The 18557-nt window shown below is 34.2% G+C and overlaps 3 protein-coding genes across 4 annotated transcripts; all 3 read left to right on the plus strand.

Moving 5' to 3' along the window:
* Window positions 1-1267: 1267 nt before the first annotated feature.
* Window positions 1268-6607, plus strand: LOC114394539 (glutathione S-transferase DHAR3, chloroplastic-like). Of its 2 annotated transcripts, XM_028356151.1 has the most exons (7): window positions 1268-1556; window positions 2322-2412; window positions 2553-2696; window positions 3434-3551; window positions 5425-5565; window positions 5711-5799; window positions 6218-6331. In XM_028356151.1, exons 1-6 carry the CDS (start codon window positions 1352-1354, stop codon window positions 5765-5767), a joined length of 756 nt encoding a protein of 251 aa, XP_028211952.1. In that variant the 5' UTR covers window positions 1268-1351; the 3' UTR covers window positions 5768-5799; window positions 6218-6331. The 2 variants fall into 2 exon arrangements, with proteins under 2 accessions (XP_028211952.1, XP_028211950.1); XM_028356149.1 differs by lacking the exon at window positions 5711-5799 and having other exon boundaries at window positions 1272-1556; window positions 6218-6607.
* A 1723-nt stretch (window positions 6608-8330) lies between these two features.
* Window positions 8331-9652, plus strand: LOC114395580 (HMG-Y-related protein A-like). Its single transcript, XM_028357403.1, has 2 exons — window positions 8331-8508; window positions 8843-9652. The coding sequence occupies exons 1-2, from the start codon at window positions 8455-8457 to the stop codon at window positions 9335-9337; spliced, it is 549 nt and encodes a 182-aa protein (XP_028213204.1). The 5' UTR covers window positions 8331-8454; the 3' UTR covers window positions 9338-9652.
* A 2679-nt stretch (window positions 9653-12331) lies between these two features.
* LOC114395541 (THO complex subunit 4D-like) lies at window positions 12332-17569 on the plus strand. Its single transcript, XM_028357348.1, has 7 exons — window positions 12332-12587; window positions 13163-13472; window positions 14308-14451; window positions 14546-14614; window positions 14890-15077; window positions 16038-16091; window positions 17128-17569. Exons 2-7 carry the CDS (start codon window positions 13221-13223, stop codon window positions 17315-17317), a joined length of 897 nt encoding a protein of 298 aa, XP_028213149.1. The 5' UTR covers window positions 12332-12587; window positions 13163-13220; the 3' UTR covers window positions 17318-17569.
* Window positions 17570-18557: the final 988 nt, after the last annotated feature.

Here is an 18557-nt window from a genome sequence, read left to right on the forward strand (position 1 = left end):
GCATCTTCACCATACTTATTGAAATTTCTTATCTCGTATATGGTATAGTTAATTTCTCATCCCCTATAGATAGATAGATAGAAGTTAGTAGAGTGGAATGGGTGTGATAGCATCACATAATTTTTTTTTTAATAAAAAAATCTAACAAGAAACAATTGTGTATGATTCATTTAATAAAAAAAATAGCTTTAAAAAATATTGTGTTTTAACAAAGAACATACAACATTAAATATTTTGACTTATTGACCTAACCTAAATTGAATCGTTTACAAATTGAATTGATTTGGGTTGGGTTTCATTTTTTTTTCTTACAAAATCAACCCAAACTAACCCATTTAAATTTGATGGGATTGGATCTCAAATTTGATCAAACCTAACCCAAACCAATCCGCTTACACCTCTAATTTGCATATTGATGTTGTGAGAAGGAAAAAAAAGAATTTTTTTATTAGGATATATTATGCTAAAATGCCAACAAATTAATTTTATTTTTAGAGAAATTTTCAATTTGTATTTTGTAAATAAAAATGTATACAAAAGAATATTTTTATTGACTTTAAGAATTTAAAACATGATTAAATGATGGTAACTAATTTTTAATTAATATAATTTAGTTTATTTATATTAGAAAAAAGTAAAATATTAAATTTCTATCCACTAATTTTTTGTATATTATTAATTAATTAAAATAACCTTAAATATATTTAAAATAATTACTATAAAAATCAACAAATATTATCATACAAAATAATTTATAATTAAATTTCTATATTGGCGATTCATTTTAATTAAAATAAAAAATTAAATAAATACTCCCTCCGATTCTATATATTGGTCACATTCTAGAAGGAATACTTGATCCCATTTATAAATCATCAACTAATAATAATATTTTTCAATTTTATCCTTTGTATTATTTTCAACATTTCATTGTTATGGAAACCTATTTTTCATGGATCGTCCACTCACTCTTCTCTTTTCATGTAATTAATGAAAATATGAGTATCTCTTTAAATATTTCATTCTATTTTTCTCTTTCATATTATCTTCCTTAATCTTGATGATTCAAATTAGAAGTGACCAAAGACCAAACATAACCTTTGAATTTAAGATTTTAAGTTCTTCCTATGATATTAATAATAAATAACACTCACGGTTTCAATGAAAATAAAAAATTTGTCATTTAATAAAAAAAAACTCCTTACTTTTTGTTTTTGGTTTTTGAAGGTAAGTTTTAGTTAAAAAATATGTTGATGTGGAAACGTTGTATAGTGACACGTAAACATCGCAGGAACCAAAAGCAGAACGCAACATCATCAACATCACAGAGGTAGAGAGTAAGACGCCGGCAATGTCCGCTGTGAGAGTTCAAGTTTCGGCGTGTGCGGTTTCCGCCACCGTCAACCACCTTCGCCTCCGCCAAAACGCCGTCGTTTCCTTCAGGAAGAAGAAGCCTCTCACTCTCAGAGTGGTCTCAATGTCTTCCGTTCCTCCTTCCCAACCCTTCGAAATCGCCGTTAAAGCTTCCGTCACCACACCCAACAGGCTCGGCGACTGTAATATCTTTTATTCTCTCACCTTTTTACGCTTCTTTTTTTTGTTTCTTCGGTGAAAATTAGAATCACTATTACATTAAGGGATTAATGATGTGCATGTGAAAGAACTAATAAAATGGAGGAACACAAATTAGGATGTATCTAGACTTGAAATATCTCCACGTGCATTTGTCACTTTTTTTCCCAGAGACTATAAGGGGCTGTTTGGATTGTGAAAATGTTTTCTGTTGTATTTTTTTTTTTAGCAAAAATAACTTAAGTGTCACCTGGCCATGTTTGGATAAAATTTCTCAATAAGCACTTATAGGAGAAGAAAACAAGGAGGTAAAATGAATTAAGTTTTCATATAATGCAGAAGTTAAAGTCATCTTTTTTCAGAAGCTAAATGAGATAGTTTCTATAAATTAGCTTGGGCATAAGTTAATTTTAACTTTTGAGAGAAGCTTGATTTATTTTACTTTTGTATTTTCTTCTCTTATAAGTGTTTATTGAGAAATCAGTGAATGCGATTGTAGTAGAAGAGATTCGGTGATTTCTCATGTTTCGGGAGTAGGGTTGACTTTTTTCGTATTTTGTTGTTTCAATTTCATGATGTAGGTATTAGGCAATGCCAAAAGAGTCTTTAGCCTGGCATTATAGAGAGCTAATTATGCATGTACTTTGTGTTTAAGAAAACAAATTATGATTTTTGTTGATTTATTTGAGCTTTAAACTCGGATTAGTACCTATGATTAGTTAGTGTGACTCTTTGAATTGTCTTTTTAGGCCCTTTTTGCCAAAGGGTGCTGCTGACACTGGAGGAAAAACATCTACCTTATGACCCCAAGTTGGTGGATTTGACCAACAAGCCAGAATGGTGACCTTCTGCTCCATTTTTTTCCTTTTTCCCCCTTTTAGAGCTGCTATCTTTGTAAAATTGAATCAGCCACAGACCACATGCCCGATCCTCATACTACTTTATTTGTTTTCTTCCTTATATTTTGTTTTGTGGTCTAGGTTCCTTAAAGTCAACCCTGATGGTAAAGTTCCTGTCATAAAGTTTGATGAGAAGTGGGTTCCTGATTCAGATGTTATTACTCAAACATTGGAAGAGAAGTATCCCAGCCCACCATTGGTGACCCCACCTGAAAGGGCCACAGCGTATGCATTTGGCTTGTAGATCTAGTTGTTCTTAGTGGTACACTGCTTTGAACTTTTAGAAAAATGGATGATGAACTCATACACGCTTAAACAAAGTGGCGGATCCAGAAATTTTTCTTAGTGGGGGGCAAGAAATAATTTCTAATATTTTCACAAACATAAAATATCACAAGATACTACAAAATACATAATATCATGATATAAGAAATCTAATGTACTTATGCTTCTACAAATTACAATTGTCCTCTACACATTTTCATACTTTGAAAATGTTCTATGATTTTTTCATTGTCAATACTATCGAAAATTATGGTGTGCTCTATGCATGTGTGGTGTGTTTTTTTTGTGTTACTGTAACAATAATGAGAATTGAGCTAAATGGTTTGGGCTTGAACATGTAGTTTTTGTATTGAATGTCTTATGTTTGTTTGGACTTTGGGTTAAAAAAATCCAATGGGGGCAATATATAATTTTTTATGGGGGCAAATATTTTTCTGTATACATTAAATAAATAAAAAATCTGGTGGGGGCAATTGCCCCCACAACAGATAATCTGCATCCACCAATGCGCTTAAACACAGTTTTTTTCGTAGTCCTTTTTTATTTATTTCCAATTTTTGGTTTCCTTCTACTCCATGTCAACTTTTTATTCTTTCATGTTTACACAACTACATTAAAATTAAATGTACTCCAATTGCCTAAAGTGTATGGCTGTATGCATGTGTTTTATTTTGTAGGGGGTCAAAGATCTTTTCTACATTTATTGGATTTCTCAAGAGCAAGGATCCCAATGATGGAACAGAGCAAGCATTACTAAGTGAACTGAGCTCTTTCAATGATTACATCAAGGAAAATGTATGACATTTTTCTGCTTTTCTCTTTCTGCTATTTGTTTCCAATCTTGATTAGGTTGTTGATTTAGTTATGGAATTTCAGCCACAGAAGAAATACTATGGATTGTTTTTCACACAATTCATTATCCTTATTACATGATTTCCCATTTTGAACTGAAATTTCGACTTCAACCCTGGTAAGATTTAAGCTGAATGGTAAAGTGTGAAATTTGAGTTACCTGAAGTTGGTATTAAAAAAAAAAATCCCTAAGGAAGGATCATAACATTAGAAGTGAAAGTGACTTGTTTAAGCTGTCATTGAAATCCTTTACACAAACTGAGTGTGTAGCTTAGTTCCATCTGCCTCTGCAACTGATAAAGCCAGGATTGGTTCCAATTTGCACCCGAATTTTTGTGCTAGCACTATCAATCAAAGTGTGCAGCAATTTTTTGTTATACATGCCAGTAACCTTCATTGTCTGATAAGTGATAATTAGAAACTCCAGATAACATGCTCAAAGAGAGCAGTGGGCCTGTTGATTGTGCAGTATTGTGCTCAGCTGTGTGCACAGATATATCACCATTATCATTAGCCATCTCAGAATTTTCTTCCTCATCCAATTCCCTCACATATAGGTGGCCACACTAATGCTTCAACTTGTTAGGGGTGAATCATTCATCACAGAACATACACAAGCCTTTTTGCTCTTCTATCAGCCTTCTCAGAAGCAGTAAAGGTCCTGAGTGGTTTGCTTATGATAGCCGGTGGTTGTTTTTGTGCATTTGGTCTGGTAGGGATCTTGTATGTAGGTGAAAAGGTTTTATTTAAGGGGTTAGGTGCTGTTTGCAAAAGGTTTGGGGTTGATTTGGTGAAGTTTGAAGTGATGGGTTTTGGGTTAGAGACATGTGATCTGGAGGCTTCATGTAATCTGGCAAGATTAGATGCATAAGTGAGAGAAGTGTGATTAAACAGTTTCCCTTGCATCTACGTGGGATGCTCAAGGCCTGCTAAAAAATGCAGAGGGTATGTTCAGAGGACAATGTCACTTGTGTCAAGGCCATCTCACAAGGCATCAATAAACTCCTTTACACTTCTAGTTTGCTACACTTGTATCAGCTCCAAGAGTGGATCCTCACAATTTTCCCAGAAGCGTAAAGAAATATCTGTTATATATTAATCGGGATACAATGGGAACCTTGATTTCTTATAATCTGGGTGTCATTATAACTCACTACCATTCAAATGTATTGAAGCCAAATGGACCTTTGATTCAGGAGATGTATTATCAAGAGCTTAAAATTTCTCACATCTGTATTGCCACTCCTTTAACTTTGTCCCATTGAACCTTGGGAACTCAATTTTGGAGATGCAAGTAGCATTATGAGATTGATGAGAGGCATGGTACCTAGTGGTTACACCTAGGTTTCTTAGGCATTGCAGGTGTCTCATGTTTCTTTGAAATCTTGTTTCCAGTTATATGGGGTCTCTTTGAAAATAAATTTAGTCAATTGTTTCTCTTATATCTAATTACATCATCTAAATAAAAGACCGATCAAACTTAGGGACCAAGTGGCCCAAAACTCTTGATCCATTGTAGATTGTGCTTCCCTAAACTAAAACCCCCTAAGCTCAGTGGAAAACTCTACTCACCCATTTCCATGACTGGGATGAGCACTTGGAAACTTGCTCCTTGAATAATTTAAGTGGCCCAATAACTCCCGTAATATCATTCTGTTTATATATTAGTGATTATGGAGAATTTGATCCAAGATGGTTATATGTTTAACACTTTGAGGAAACCTTTTTGTTATTATCTAAAGTCTGCATTGCTTAACAAGTTGCTGGAACCTTCTGCCTGCTTTATTTAATTGACTGATCTTTTTCCTCTTTGTAGGGTCCTTTCATCAACGGTAGTGAGATATCTGCAGCTGACCTATCACTTGGACCAAAGCTATACCATTTGGAGATTGCTTTGGGGCATTATAAGAAATGGACAGTGCCTGATTCACTTACCTCTTTGAAGTCTTATATGAAGGTATGTTCTAGATGAGCCTACCCATTCAACATATAATTTTTCTTGTACTTTAAGGCACTTTTTTCAAATCTAGAATTGTGTGCGGGAGGCTACTTTTGAAGATTCATAAGTATGCTGACAACGTTTTAATTTGAAATTTCTTCAGAACACAAAACTCGAATATTTCACTAAAGATGCCGAAGATGCTTTTGCTTCTGCATAGCTTGAATGTTTACGAGTAGGAGAGCTATAAAGGTTAAAATATTCACCTAGTATTGTAATCCAACTTGGAGTGTCATATTAATGAATTTTTAGGCTAAATTTTACTGATGTATATTAACATCCTGGGGTTTCTGAACGAAGTTCACGAATTGATTGTTTGTCAGGTAGTTGTTGACCCATGATGCATAAGAATTCGTTGTTTGAGTTTGCTGTTTGCTATTTGCTATGCCTATATATAGTAATGCTTTGAAAAAAAATTGTTGGATAAATGATCATTTTGGTAGGTAGTAATTGTCACACACTTTTTCCACATTAAAGACTAAATCATAATTTTTGTATTTTAGAGATTAAATTATTATCCGTTTACATATCTTGGATGAAAATGATTATTTATCCTTCTTTTGTTTAAGTTGTTTGCTATAGCTATTAGCTAATAATGTTGAACGTACAGGCCATTTTCTCGAGGGAATCGTTCGTTAAAACAAGTGCACAACCACAGGATGTCATTGAAGGTTGGCGTCCTAAAGTGGAAGGCTAATATTCACTGATCACGCACTATCATTTCTATGAGACTCTGAGGACTATACCCCAACAAATAGCAATCCATCAAGAGTTCTAGACCTATATCGTTTTGTATTATCTAACCTTATTTATTTATTCACTATGCACTATGGAATAATTATTTATTAAGAATAGTTGTTGGCCTCAGATTGTAACATGTTTGATAGGGAGGCCACAAGACTTGCATTGCATGTAGATGAAAATAGTTGCATTCCCAAAAATAAATAAGAATTACATTCCTTATTTTGCTTAAGCAAGTGATGCACTATCTAAAGAATAATTTTATGATTAGCAATGGGATAATGATTATTGCGCTATTGACTCTGGTCTTAATTAAAAGATATATCTCGAAAGCAACAATGTATGTTATTATGAGAAATAAAAGTAGCATATTCTTTTGAATACTCCCTTACTGAAATTTTTAGGAAAATATAATTTTTTCTAGGTCTTATTTTTTATTTAATAAGTATCTTAATTTTATAGTTTTCAATTAATTTTAATCAATCTTTTATTTCATTTCAAATTATAATAATAATTTATAATTATGCATGTGTATTATCTTTATAAATACTAGTGTGTTTACGAGCGATGCACGGGAAAAAATTTTAAGGGAGGGGTAAAATAACTATTTTATTATTATATATAATTATATATTTAAAAGGCATGCATAGTTAAAAACAATTTCACCAAAAAAACTTTCAACTACTATTGTTGTTTGAAAATGCATTGAAACCACATTGAACGAAAAAATTGTGTTCCTATGCAAAAAACGTCAAAGCATCTTGCATGTTGTTTTTTCGTGCGTTACCTTTAAGTTTAATGCGTACACCAACACACACAACCTAAATTTACATCTTTTAACTATCTTTTAAGAACATATTTGTTTTGCTATTAAATATTACAACATGTGTTCCAATACATATCTAAAAGATGAACAAGTAAGGGTGAAGATCCTTTTGCAACTTACATTTGAGTTCTCCCAATATTTACTCAAATATGTATTTCAATTGATAAAATTAATTTTGGATGAAATGCAAAATTAATTTAGGTTAAAATTGATTTTGAAGTAATATAATTTATGTTTAGATATTTTTATTAAAAAGTAAGTTATGAGTAAAATTTGGTGTAAAATTTTTTATCCAACATAAAAGTTATTTATAGCTACTTCAATTTTAATTTCATCAGAGTAAAAGATATAAAAATTTATTTAAAATCAATTTAAACTTGAAATTAATTTTCTAATGAAAATCAAACATGCACCAGGATACTTCCTCCAAACATAGGTTAGGGTAATTAAAAAAAATAGAATTAGCCACAAAAAACAATATCTCCAATAAGATTTTTTTGCAAATTTCAGAAACTATTTTTTGCAGTTTCTTTTTTATTGGAATAAATCTATGCGATAGAGAATTTCTTAACAACAAAATTTATATTTTTTTTAAGAAACTGTTTTCTCTCAATAAAAAATAATATTTATCTAATTATTTTTTCTTTCATGTCATTGTGTTTAATTATTTAATAATTTAAAAAATATAAAAAATGTGAATTTTTTAAAATTTCTTCGTGTTTTTTATTATTAAAATAAAATCGTATATGAATTTTTACAAATAATATAATATTATGAAAACTATAAAAAAATAATTTAAAAAACTCACTTAAGAAATTAAATAGACACTGGAAGTGGTTGTTGGGTGTCGAATCTTTTAATGTACAAACTACAAAAGTAATCTTGGCTTAGCTACCACCGAACATTGAACAACCATATCCGAAGGACACACGCTGATTAGGGAAGAAAATCAGCATCCTTGCTTAGTACACTAGTACGGTCCTTTTTAAAAAATAAAACCACCGCCACGTCACCGATCCGAGTGTTCACCTCAAATTAAAGTCCCAGCCGTCGGATCACCGCCCCTTCCGCGATTCCCAGCCGTCCATATATTCTCTTATTGGAAAAGAAAGAAAAAAGCTTTTTTTGATTTTTTAATTATTTATATCAGATCCTGATTTCCTTGCAGGTTCTGCTCAAACAGCACACTCCTGTGTTTGTGAAAAGAAAACTTTGAAAGCTCAATTTGTTACCAAGGTTGCTCTGTGAATCCGAGGTTCCAAACTCTGCCACTAACTTTAATGGCAACTGGGGTATTCATTAATAAACCCCCTTCACTTCCTCCGTACCCCGAGGTAAATTGTAACTCTTTTTAATCTCATTTTTTCTAACCTTATCAAATTTCCTAGCTACTATAATTTATCTAACATTACCCTATTTACCCACTGATCTAAATCTACTCCAAGTTATTAAAAAAAAATGTTCAGGTTTATTTCTTTATTTATTCACTGTTCTGGCTATAATTGATAATTGCATGCGAATTTCATAATCATAGGTATAGAAGAAAAAAAAGGGTTAATTCTACCATTCTATTTGTATGAAATTATTAAGCGATGTGTTAATGTTTTTAAAAATGAAATAATTATGAAGAGTTAGTTAAGGGGTGTAATTTATTTTTTTATTTTTCAGATGATTTTGGAGGCAATTGAAGCACTGAATGAAGACAATGGTTCTAATAAATCATCAATTTCGAAGTACATAGAATCTACCTACGGTGGATTACCTCAGGGCCACAAGGTTTTGCTCAATGTGCACCTCGCGAAAATGAGGGACAGTGGAGTGTTAGTGTTTTGGAAGAACAACTACACCAAGCGTGACCCAAAGGCGCCGCCAAGGCGTGGCCGTGGCAGGCCACCCAAGCCCAAGGAGCCTCTGCCACCGGGCACTGTCTTGTCACCGCCCAGGCCCAAGGGCCGTCCTCCGAAGGACCCGAATGACCCAGGGAAGCCACCTAAGGCCTTGACAGAAAGTGGCAGGCCCAGAGGCCGGCCCAGGAAGATGACCCGGCCCACTGGTGGACTAGGCGAAGCATTGCCAGCCTCCAAGGTGAAGGCTGCCACCAGTGGGAGGCCTAGAGGTAGACCTCCCAAAGTGAAGCCCGTGTTTACTGAAATAAGTGCTTAACAATAAAGCCCAGCTCATTATGGGTTTTAGGGCTTGCATGGATAGGGAAGTTTTGTTTCTACAAAAAGTGGGAGTGGGTAACAGTTGTGTGTTGAGTAGATATTCTTCTCTTGTGTGTTACACTTAGCTGAATTGTTGTGCACAATCGTGTAGTTTATTTGTTGAGGCTTTGGTCGTTTGTAAATTGTAATTGTGAAAATAGGACAATGGTTAGAACTAATGGACGCAATCTCTCAAATTCTTCATGTGAAGAGTCTGTGTTATTCACCAAATTGATTCGAGTCAAAATCTTTATATGTTATAGTGTTGCTTGCATGTTTTGTTTGGATCAATTTTGGAGAAATAATTATTTGATTTTCAAAAGATTTTTCAAGGAATTAGTAAAAGCGAAATTATTATTTTTTATAAGTAAGCTGAATTAATCATGCACTTAATTGACTAGTGCTGTGAAATTGTCAAGATGATAGTCTTTACTCATTCCAATCATCTTTTATTTTGGAGTTGTATATTGAATTCGATTTGTTGAAACTAGAAATCGAATTTAGAGTGATGTATCTTTGATCTTTGTTCAGTGGCTTTGATTTGCTTGCTGCACCGATTGAATCAATTTTTTATGGTACCAAATCTGAGTCACGTCCATTCCGCCCATGTGTTGTTCGCTATTTAGCATAGTTGTGATTATTGAATCGGTCAAGTTAGGGGATTAATGGTTTTGTGATTGGTTCGGTATATAGTTAACGAGTAAAAAAAATTATTTATACTTTAAAATTTAAAATAATAATTGGACATCAAAACGGTATCATAAAAATATTTTTTTTTTAAATTAACTATGTCATACTGATCCAATTATGATCCACTGACTTAACTGAATAGATTTAATCAGATTATGATCGATTTAATAATAAAATCCATCCAATTATTGGTTGGACGGTTTGATTGACCAAATTGAGTCAAATTTCACAATTATTCTATTCACTGTTGAATAACATCCGCGTGAGTGTGGTGTGACAATAGGTTGCGGATGTTGGTAATCATTGGACCCTTTGTTGACGAGATCAACACTAGGCCAGTTTGAGGGTTGAGTGGCAAATCAACTTCCTTTTTTTGATAAACAGTTGTTTGATTCAGGACAGGATAGATAATATATTTGAAAATATAATGTAAGATGTGAGAGACACCAAAAAGACATTCATGCTTTACCTAACGAATAAGCAACAATGTTAGCTTCTCTCTTTACAAAAATTTTATTAAAATTGGATAATTATGCAAAAAAAAATATTTTTAAAAATCTTATGTAAAAGCAGTGAAGGGAATATGCTAAATATGCCAAACATCACGAGCATAACACATTTTTTTAGCACCCTTAAAACTTTCGATAATAATATTTTGTTAAAGAAAACATGTGTTTTGTGGCATGGTAGTATTCTCTACTTTAATTCCCAAGTTTTATAAAGCAAAAAAAAACGTAATAATAATTAAGTTGGTTACCTGGAAAAAAAAAAACAAGAAAAAGTTAACAAAGATGGGAATTTTAAAAAATTTATGAACATCACCGGCCACATCATTGGTCCAAGTGATACCCTCATAATGGATTCTCAATCGTACGATCATCAATCGTTTTGTCAATCTAAGCCGTCCACGACCTTGAAAAATGAATAAGGGGTGAAAAGATGAACGATTTCCATTTTTTTATTTGTTGTGTAGATTTTTAATTCATTTGTCCTCCTTTAAATCTAGCTTCCAGTATTTGCAATTGCCATTCACATAAAAATTCTTCCTTTTCCTAGAATTTTTAAACCTTCATAGTGGGGTGTAGTACACATCCAAACCTCTTCATCATCTGTAATAATGACAATCAAAGAGGTTAATCAACCTTCATCACTTCTTGCATACGCTGAGGTGAACCCAATTACAACCTTTTTGTCCTTTCTCCAAAATTGTATAGTTAGTTGACTATTATGCATTTAATTGATTTAAGTTTTTCCACTCATACGCCTCTTTAAAACAATAATTTTCTTTTAATTGTGTGCTTAGCTTTTTTTATTAAGTTTTAATCCTCTTGGCAGACAAAAAAAAGTCACAGTTTTTTCGTTTTCTTACATGATAATTTAGTTATTGTAGCTTGATGTTGTTATGTTCTTTAGATTTTGGATATGTTTAGGTAAATTGTAATTAAGTAGGCATTTCTTAAATGAGAAAAATAAATAACTTGGCTTCCTGCAATTTCAAGTAAAATCACATTTTTTTTCTTTTGACTATTTGTTGTCATTTTGTTTTCATTCTCTAATTTGTCTAAAGTGGTTCATTTTTCCATAACCTTGTTAAGTTGAGTTGTAATTTTGACAAGTTACAAGTTGTGTTATTGAAAAAAACATGTCAAAGGTACATGTGTTCCTTATTTCTTGTGTTACAGGTGATAATGGAACCGATTGAAAGGCCTAAGAAGGTTGATAGGATTGGCGTGACATTAATGTATTCTTCTGTCAGAAGACCAAGGGATAGATCTCCTAAGGCGAGGTCTCATTTTGAAACTTTTGTTATTTGTATAAGTGATATTGATTTTAGTATTTTTTTTATGTCAACATATTTACTTTTTAAAATTGTGTAATTGGCTTGCTTATAAGGAGGATTGTTGGTTTCTAGTCATCAAAGAAGAAGATGAATTGTGTTTTCCTTGTGATTAGAATAATCATACAATAAATAATATATATAATAAATATTTTTAAATAAAAGTAATAATGACGTGATGATGATTAGAATCTTTATAATAAATTAGTCAATATTTAAGTGGTAATATAGGAAGAAAACAATAGAATGAATTCTCTCATGATCAATTATTAGTATTATAAATAGATTATCAATTATAGTATTACGAATTTATTGACGTGTTGAAGTGGGAATTGTGAGTTGTGACTTTTGTTTTGCTTTATCGTGGGACGCGGTACGAAGGAAAGTGAAAGGACATGAAAGCCCCTAAGAGCTTTTTAAAATGACGCAAATTGTTTCCGAGAAGCTAAGCTAAGCTAACTAAACCCAAAAGCTCTCTTACGCTGAAACCCTAAAACCCCTCTTTCTCTCACTCTCGCATGGATCTTTCCTCTCCTTTTCCTTCCAAACCCTAATTTTTGCTACTGCTTATTTTTATTCATCGATCCTTCGCCCCCCAAAACACTCAATCACACTCTCTCCTTCTCTTCTCTGATTCTCGCTTCAGACAACTCTCCACACGCGTTTATCTTATTATCTCTAGGTAAATTTTTTTCCTTTCCTTTTTTCCCTATTTGTTTTTTCCAATTGTGATGTTCTTGTGTACGTGTGATTGTTGTGCGTTTCCGTAGTTTTGTTTTCTCTAACGAGATCATTCCATTGCTTTCACTTTTCCCTAAAATTAGGGCAAATTTCCATTGAAATTTGGGAGTTTCAAATTTGGGGTCAGATTCAGACAGAAGAGAGATTTTGTTTTATAAGACAACTATATTGGAGTTTGATATTAATTGTTATGCGTGCAATTAAAATTCTGAAAGGAGTCGTTTATGTAGGATCTGCTAGTTCATGCCTGAGAGATTTTGGTCTTAAAACCTTTAATTATAATTAAGTGTGTTAAGCTGAGATTGCTTATTCAGTTCTGGGTTGACTGTTTAATTATACCAATACAGTTTTGGTCACATGATGTATGGAGTTAAACCGAAGTATTGTTTTATGAGCAACAACAGTACTGGTTAACTTAGTCCTGATGATCTTCATTGTTTAATTTCTACATGGTTTGATTTCATTAGGTTCTGGAATGTGTAGGTATAACTTGTTTGGTATCTTTTGTTTTTGCAGGGCTATATCATTATTAAAATTTTCTGAAGTGTTTGACTTGTGTTAAGTTTTGAGTATAATGGCTTCTTCCTTGGATATGTCGCTTGATGATAGAATAAAGAACAGAAGTAACAGAGGGAGAGGTAGAGGAGGACGTGGTAGAGCCCATTCTGGCCGTGGACCAAGTGGCGCTCTTAATGGTGGAAGAATGGCTGGTGCTGTTAGTAGTAGAAGAATGGCTGGTGCTAGTAATGGTGGAAGAACAACTGGTGCTGTTCGTAGAGGTCCTCTTATGGTTAACACTCGGCCGTCATCGTATGCTATTGCCAAGGCAAGCTCAAAAAACGTGGATGCTTATACATGTGCTTGAGAATCTGATATGCTAAATAATACCCAATTATGAGATGATTCAGCATCATTGAAACTCAAAAGCAAGTGAAATCCTCGTCTTTAGTATTTGTTTCATGGAGAAGCTCATGCTCGATCATTTTTTGCATCATCAATGCCTTTGTCATAGTTCCATAATGTCACAATTAATATGCACCTAAGAGTTGTTTGCTTTTGTTTTGGGGGGCTTTGCTACAGATCTCTGATGTGTGCAGGGGTTCTTTGGTGATTCCTGGCATATTATGTGAAGGAGCTTCATTAGGTGAATTTCAAAATGGAGCTCTTACCAGTAGCACAAAAAACTTATAACAATAAGTGGGGTTAAATTCTCTAATCCATGCTAATCCATTTCATTCACATGAGATGACTTTAAATGTTTGGCTGGTTTTGTGTGGACCGGTGCTTTGTTGGATCCTCTTGCCAAGTTGGGTTCTACAGTGCAAGAATTCAGTATACTTCCCTAATTCATGGTATTTTGCAAAGGAGCTTTTCGCTTAGAACCAGAACTGGAGCTCTCACTAGTAGCATAGCACTGGTTTATATGCAGTGGGTTGAATTCTTACTCCCATTTACCATGTTACACCTAGAACGTTGATGTTTGAGTACAAGTTCTCTTTTAAATATATGTTACTATGGTCCGATCTACTTCATTAATAGCGTGTTTTGTATTTTTATGGGGATTTTCCTGCTCTGACTAATCTTGAAGAATGGTGAATATCTTTTTTCTGGTCATAATCTGATGTTTTGCCACTTTGGAAACTGTTCTGTTCTTTGGCCAGTCTATTCGCAGAGCTAGGCCCTTTCCATGGCAGCATGATTTGTTTGAAGATAGCTTAAGAGCTGCTGGGATTCAAGGAGTAGAAGTTGGCACCAAGTTGTATGTTTCCAATTTGGACCATGGAGTGACCAATGAAGACATAAGGGTATATACTATGTTGTATCATCATATGGTTCTTTTAGTCACTGTTTCTACCCAATCTATCTGGAAGTTCTCTTGAAACTTGATTTGCAACTCAGGAACTTTTCTCTGAGCTTGGAGAGTTGAAGCGTTTTGCTGTTCATTATGACAAAAATGGACATCCAAGTGTAAGTATTGGGCTTTGTGTTGTAAATTCAGCTACCCTTTTGTTGTAGCTTATAATTGGTGACTGCTTTTCCTTTTGGGAGGGAGGGTTTTGTTTACAATATTCGAAGTGTTTCTGCAAAACAATTGGCTAGCCATAATTCCCCATTTAAACATAATTTATGTTCCAGAAAGTAGTTTTGTGCATAGCAGTTTTGTTTTATGTGTATGAGCTTTCCCAGCTGTGTTGTTACTAGTTTTTTTGGCTAATTGTTTGATATCTTTAACTGTGTAACAGGGTTCAGCTGAAGTCGTTTATACTAGAAGAAGTGATGCATTTGCTGCTCTTAAACGATATAATAATGTACTTTTGGATGGAAAGCCCATGAAGATTGAGATTGTTGGTTCCAATTCAGAATTGCCTATAAGTGCTCGGGTGAATGTCACTGGGGTGAATGGGCGCAGGAAGAGGACTGTTGTAATGACGTAAGTTATTTTTGTTGGTTTTTTGGTTTCCTTTTCTCATTAAAATTTGAGTCTCCTCCTATTGATTTATATAACCTTTTTTTTTCCGCTAGGAAGATGAATATAAAAGAATTTGGTCCAAACACTACCTTAATTAAGCAGTAAAGCTTTTATTGTGACATGAATGTCTGTCTATATTGCATCTGTCATGTAGTGCATGTTTATTTTCAAATTCTGAAAATATGGTGTCAATTGTGCATGATTGATACATGCAGCAACTGGAAAAAATCTTTTTTCTTTAGTGTGTTATTAGAATTGGTGCTGAATCTAAAGGAAAGAATATTTTTTATTGATGAACCCTAAATCCCTAGTTGTTGTGCCAATGTGGAAGCAGCCTTGGGCTAGGATTTCCCTGGATGATTTTGGAGTCCAGGATTTTTCCCACTCCCTTCTCTTGATTTTTGTGGGCAATTGTTTCTTCTACCATCTCAGCCTGCCCAACGTAACTAACTTCCTCATTGAGAGATACCTAACTAACTAGTAATGGGTATCTTTCAATACTCCTCCCAAAAGTTTTATTTAGTCCTCAAGGTGAATGAATTGGGACTGCTTAAATGAAATTCCATTGATGTTCAACTGATTGAAGCATGATTCCATCTGGCTGTCCAAGAATAGCTTCCACTTGCCCTGAGTCAAACACAAACTTGTTGCTGCCCCTGGGCTTTCTCAAATGATAAGATGCTTTCTCTCTCACCCCCCCCCCCCCCCCCCCCCCTCTTTATTTATAGGCAATGTGCCTTCTACTATCTCAGCTTGCTCAACTAACCTAACTAACTAATTAACTAGCTCCATCGTTAACAGACACCTAATTACAAATGGATATCTATCAGTTATAAAGTTGTTAAAATCCTTCGTCTCCCGGTAGAAATTAAAAATACTGTTTCAGATTGTGTGCTGATAGGGGTGTTGGCTATGTTGCAGGCCTAGAGGTGGCCAAGCTGGAGGTGGTCCTACTATGCCTAATCGTGGTGCTGGGTAAGCCTTTTAGATCATTAATGCTGTAATCTCTTATTGATGCTTTTTGTTGAAATTTGTGTGTTGAGCTTTTGTACAAGTGCTTGTATATCCAGTGGTGCAAGATATCATAGTAGTATGAAGATTTTGGTAATATATCAGGTTCTCTTCATGTACTATTAGGTAAAAGTGGTTTTTGTTGTGGTCTTTATGAAGATTTTGTTGTATTTCGATAGAGCACTCCCTATTGTGGATTTATATTTACAAAGAGTTCAGTTGATGAATACATGGGATGTAAATATTAGGCTGCTGCTTAGCAGAGATATACATGTGAAGAATCATTTGCTATGTAGTTGTTTTTGGTGGAAGAAAATAAATGTTAGAAGTCCATGTGAAAAATCACAGGCCATAATTGTTTTTTGATGGCATGAAAAAAAGGTAAAATGACAGATAGAAAATAAAGTCAAACAATCTAGTTAATAGTTAAATGATCTAGAATCTCCCTGCAATAGGTTTTTCTTGAACTGGGTAGATTGTCTACAGTCTGTGCCTTGTTTAGAAGATTTTCATTTGGCTTTGACAGATTTGTGTATACTAGCACACTTTAAAACAATTTTCTCTGATGCCACAAACTCAAATTATGGAGGCTATAAACGAAACTCTTACTAATAATGTTACAGGATGTCCTTTCCTCAGTTCAGAATGTCCTATTTCTGCTGATACCATTATAAAAACATTGCATTCAAGTGGTGTCTAAGCCTGCACTTTACAAGTAACCTTAGTTGATTTGGTTTCAGTTTAATAGACGTTTGGTTTGTAGGTATGGTTTAAACATGGGGAAGATGCATGTGATTTGTCCTTTTTATTGTCTGATCCGTGGTAGTGAAAGTGAAGAATTGTATCTGTTGTTAAGTATGGGCTTGTATTGCATGTTAGCTTCATTAGATCCGGAGGCCACAGTAATATGACTATATACAATCGCAGAAATGGCTATGTATTGTTTTTGTTGTGTAGTCCGTGATGTAACCAAGTTATATTGTTTATATTTTTTATGCAGTCGGGGACGTCGAGGTGGCCCAAGGAGTGGCAGTGGACGTGGTGGAGGTGGTGGTCGAGGCCGTGGTCGCGGCAGCAGGGGTGGTGGTGGAGGTAGAGGTCGTGGAAGAAAGGATGCTGTTGAGAAGTCAGCGGAGGAACTTGACAAGGAGCTGGAGACCTATCATGCTGAAGCCATGAACATCTCTTGATCTTGGAAGCCGCAGTTTATTTTGTAATATCACTTAAGATTGGCTTCCTTGTACAAAGCTGGTTTCCTTGGCGTTTACTTTGAATCTCTTACTGCTTGGTGCTTTTAAACATGCCATCTTATTTGACCGCATTTAAGTAATTGTTAGAGGCTGAATGATCTACTTGGGGATTTTTGAAGTTCAGAGATATAGATTGTAGTTTGATTTGCGTATCATTATTTTATGTTATTGCTGCAACCTGCAATTGTCTTCCCTGTTTGAGCTATTACTTGCTGCTTGCTGCTTGCTGCTTGCTGCGGTAAGTGATCACGGAAATTTAATCCCTATCGTAAAATTAGCAGTTATGTGCCTGATGTACAATGGGAGGTGTTTGTTTTTACCCCCGCTCAATTATTTCTTGGAGAAGGAGGTGTTTGTTTGTTTTCTGTTTTTATTTTCAGTAAAAATAGGAAGTGTTGGAAATGTGTTTGTTTTAATTTTAGAAAACATTTTCTAAGTCTAAAGCTGAAAACGTTTAAACATCATTTTCTCTGTTTTGATGGAAAGTTGAAAATGCGCCGGCAAGTGTTGTGATTACAACAACATTCTTTCTTCTTCTCTCAGACCATCCAGTTCACCCTCTTCAACGCTACCAACCTCTTTTGGTTTGGACCATGGACGTGTGAGTTCGTGTAGGCGTACGAGTGCGCACAGAAACATCCGAGTTGCATGGATCCATCAAAGTGCGAGTGTGCATAGAAATGTTAGAGTCAGAGTGCCTGTGCACACAGGTCCATCGGACTCGTAGTGTGATTTTTCGGAGCCAGATCTGACGAAAAGTCTCCATTCGACGAAGAACCCTGCAACCACAGTAAAAAGATGGGAGGCGTTGGTGGCGTCGCTACTCCCTGTTTATAATTCTTCTTCATTAAAATTTATTGAAGTTCGTTAATTTTGCAAAATTTTGAGTGTTGATATGCTTGCTCTAGGTAATGATTCTCGTTTATTCAAGTTTGACACACTAAATCTGTGTTAACATTATATTTTGATTACGACCAGATTTGGTTTGTCTAAGTTGTTGATAAGGTGTTTGTTGAGATGCCTCAATCAATTTTTCAATATTTTCATCTTTGAAAATAGAAAATAAATTAAAATAAAAATTATATTTAAAAAATGAAAACAAAAAATAAAAATAGAAAATATTTTCTCAAACCAAACACCACCTAAGCTTTTTTGAAGAAGTCCTTTTTTGTTTTTACTA

The sequence above is a fragment of the Glycine soja genome, chromosome 18, assembly GCF_004193775.1.
Source record: "Glycine soja cultivar W05 chromosome 18, ASM419377v2, whole genome shotgun sequence".
NCBI lineage: Eukaryota > Viridiplantae > Streptophyta > Magnoliopsida > Fabales > Fabaceae > Glycine > Glycine soja.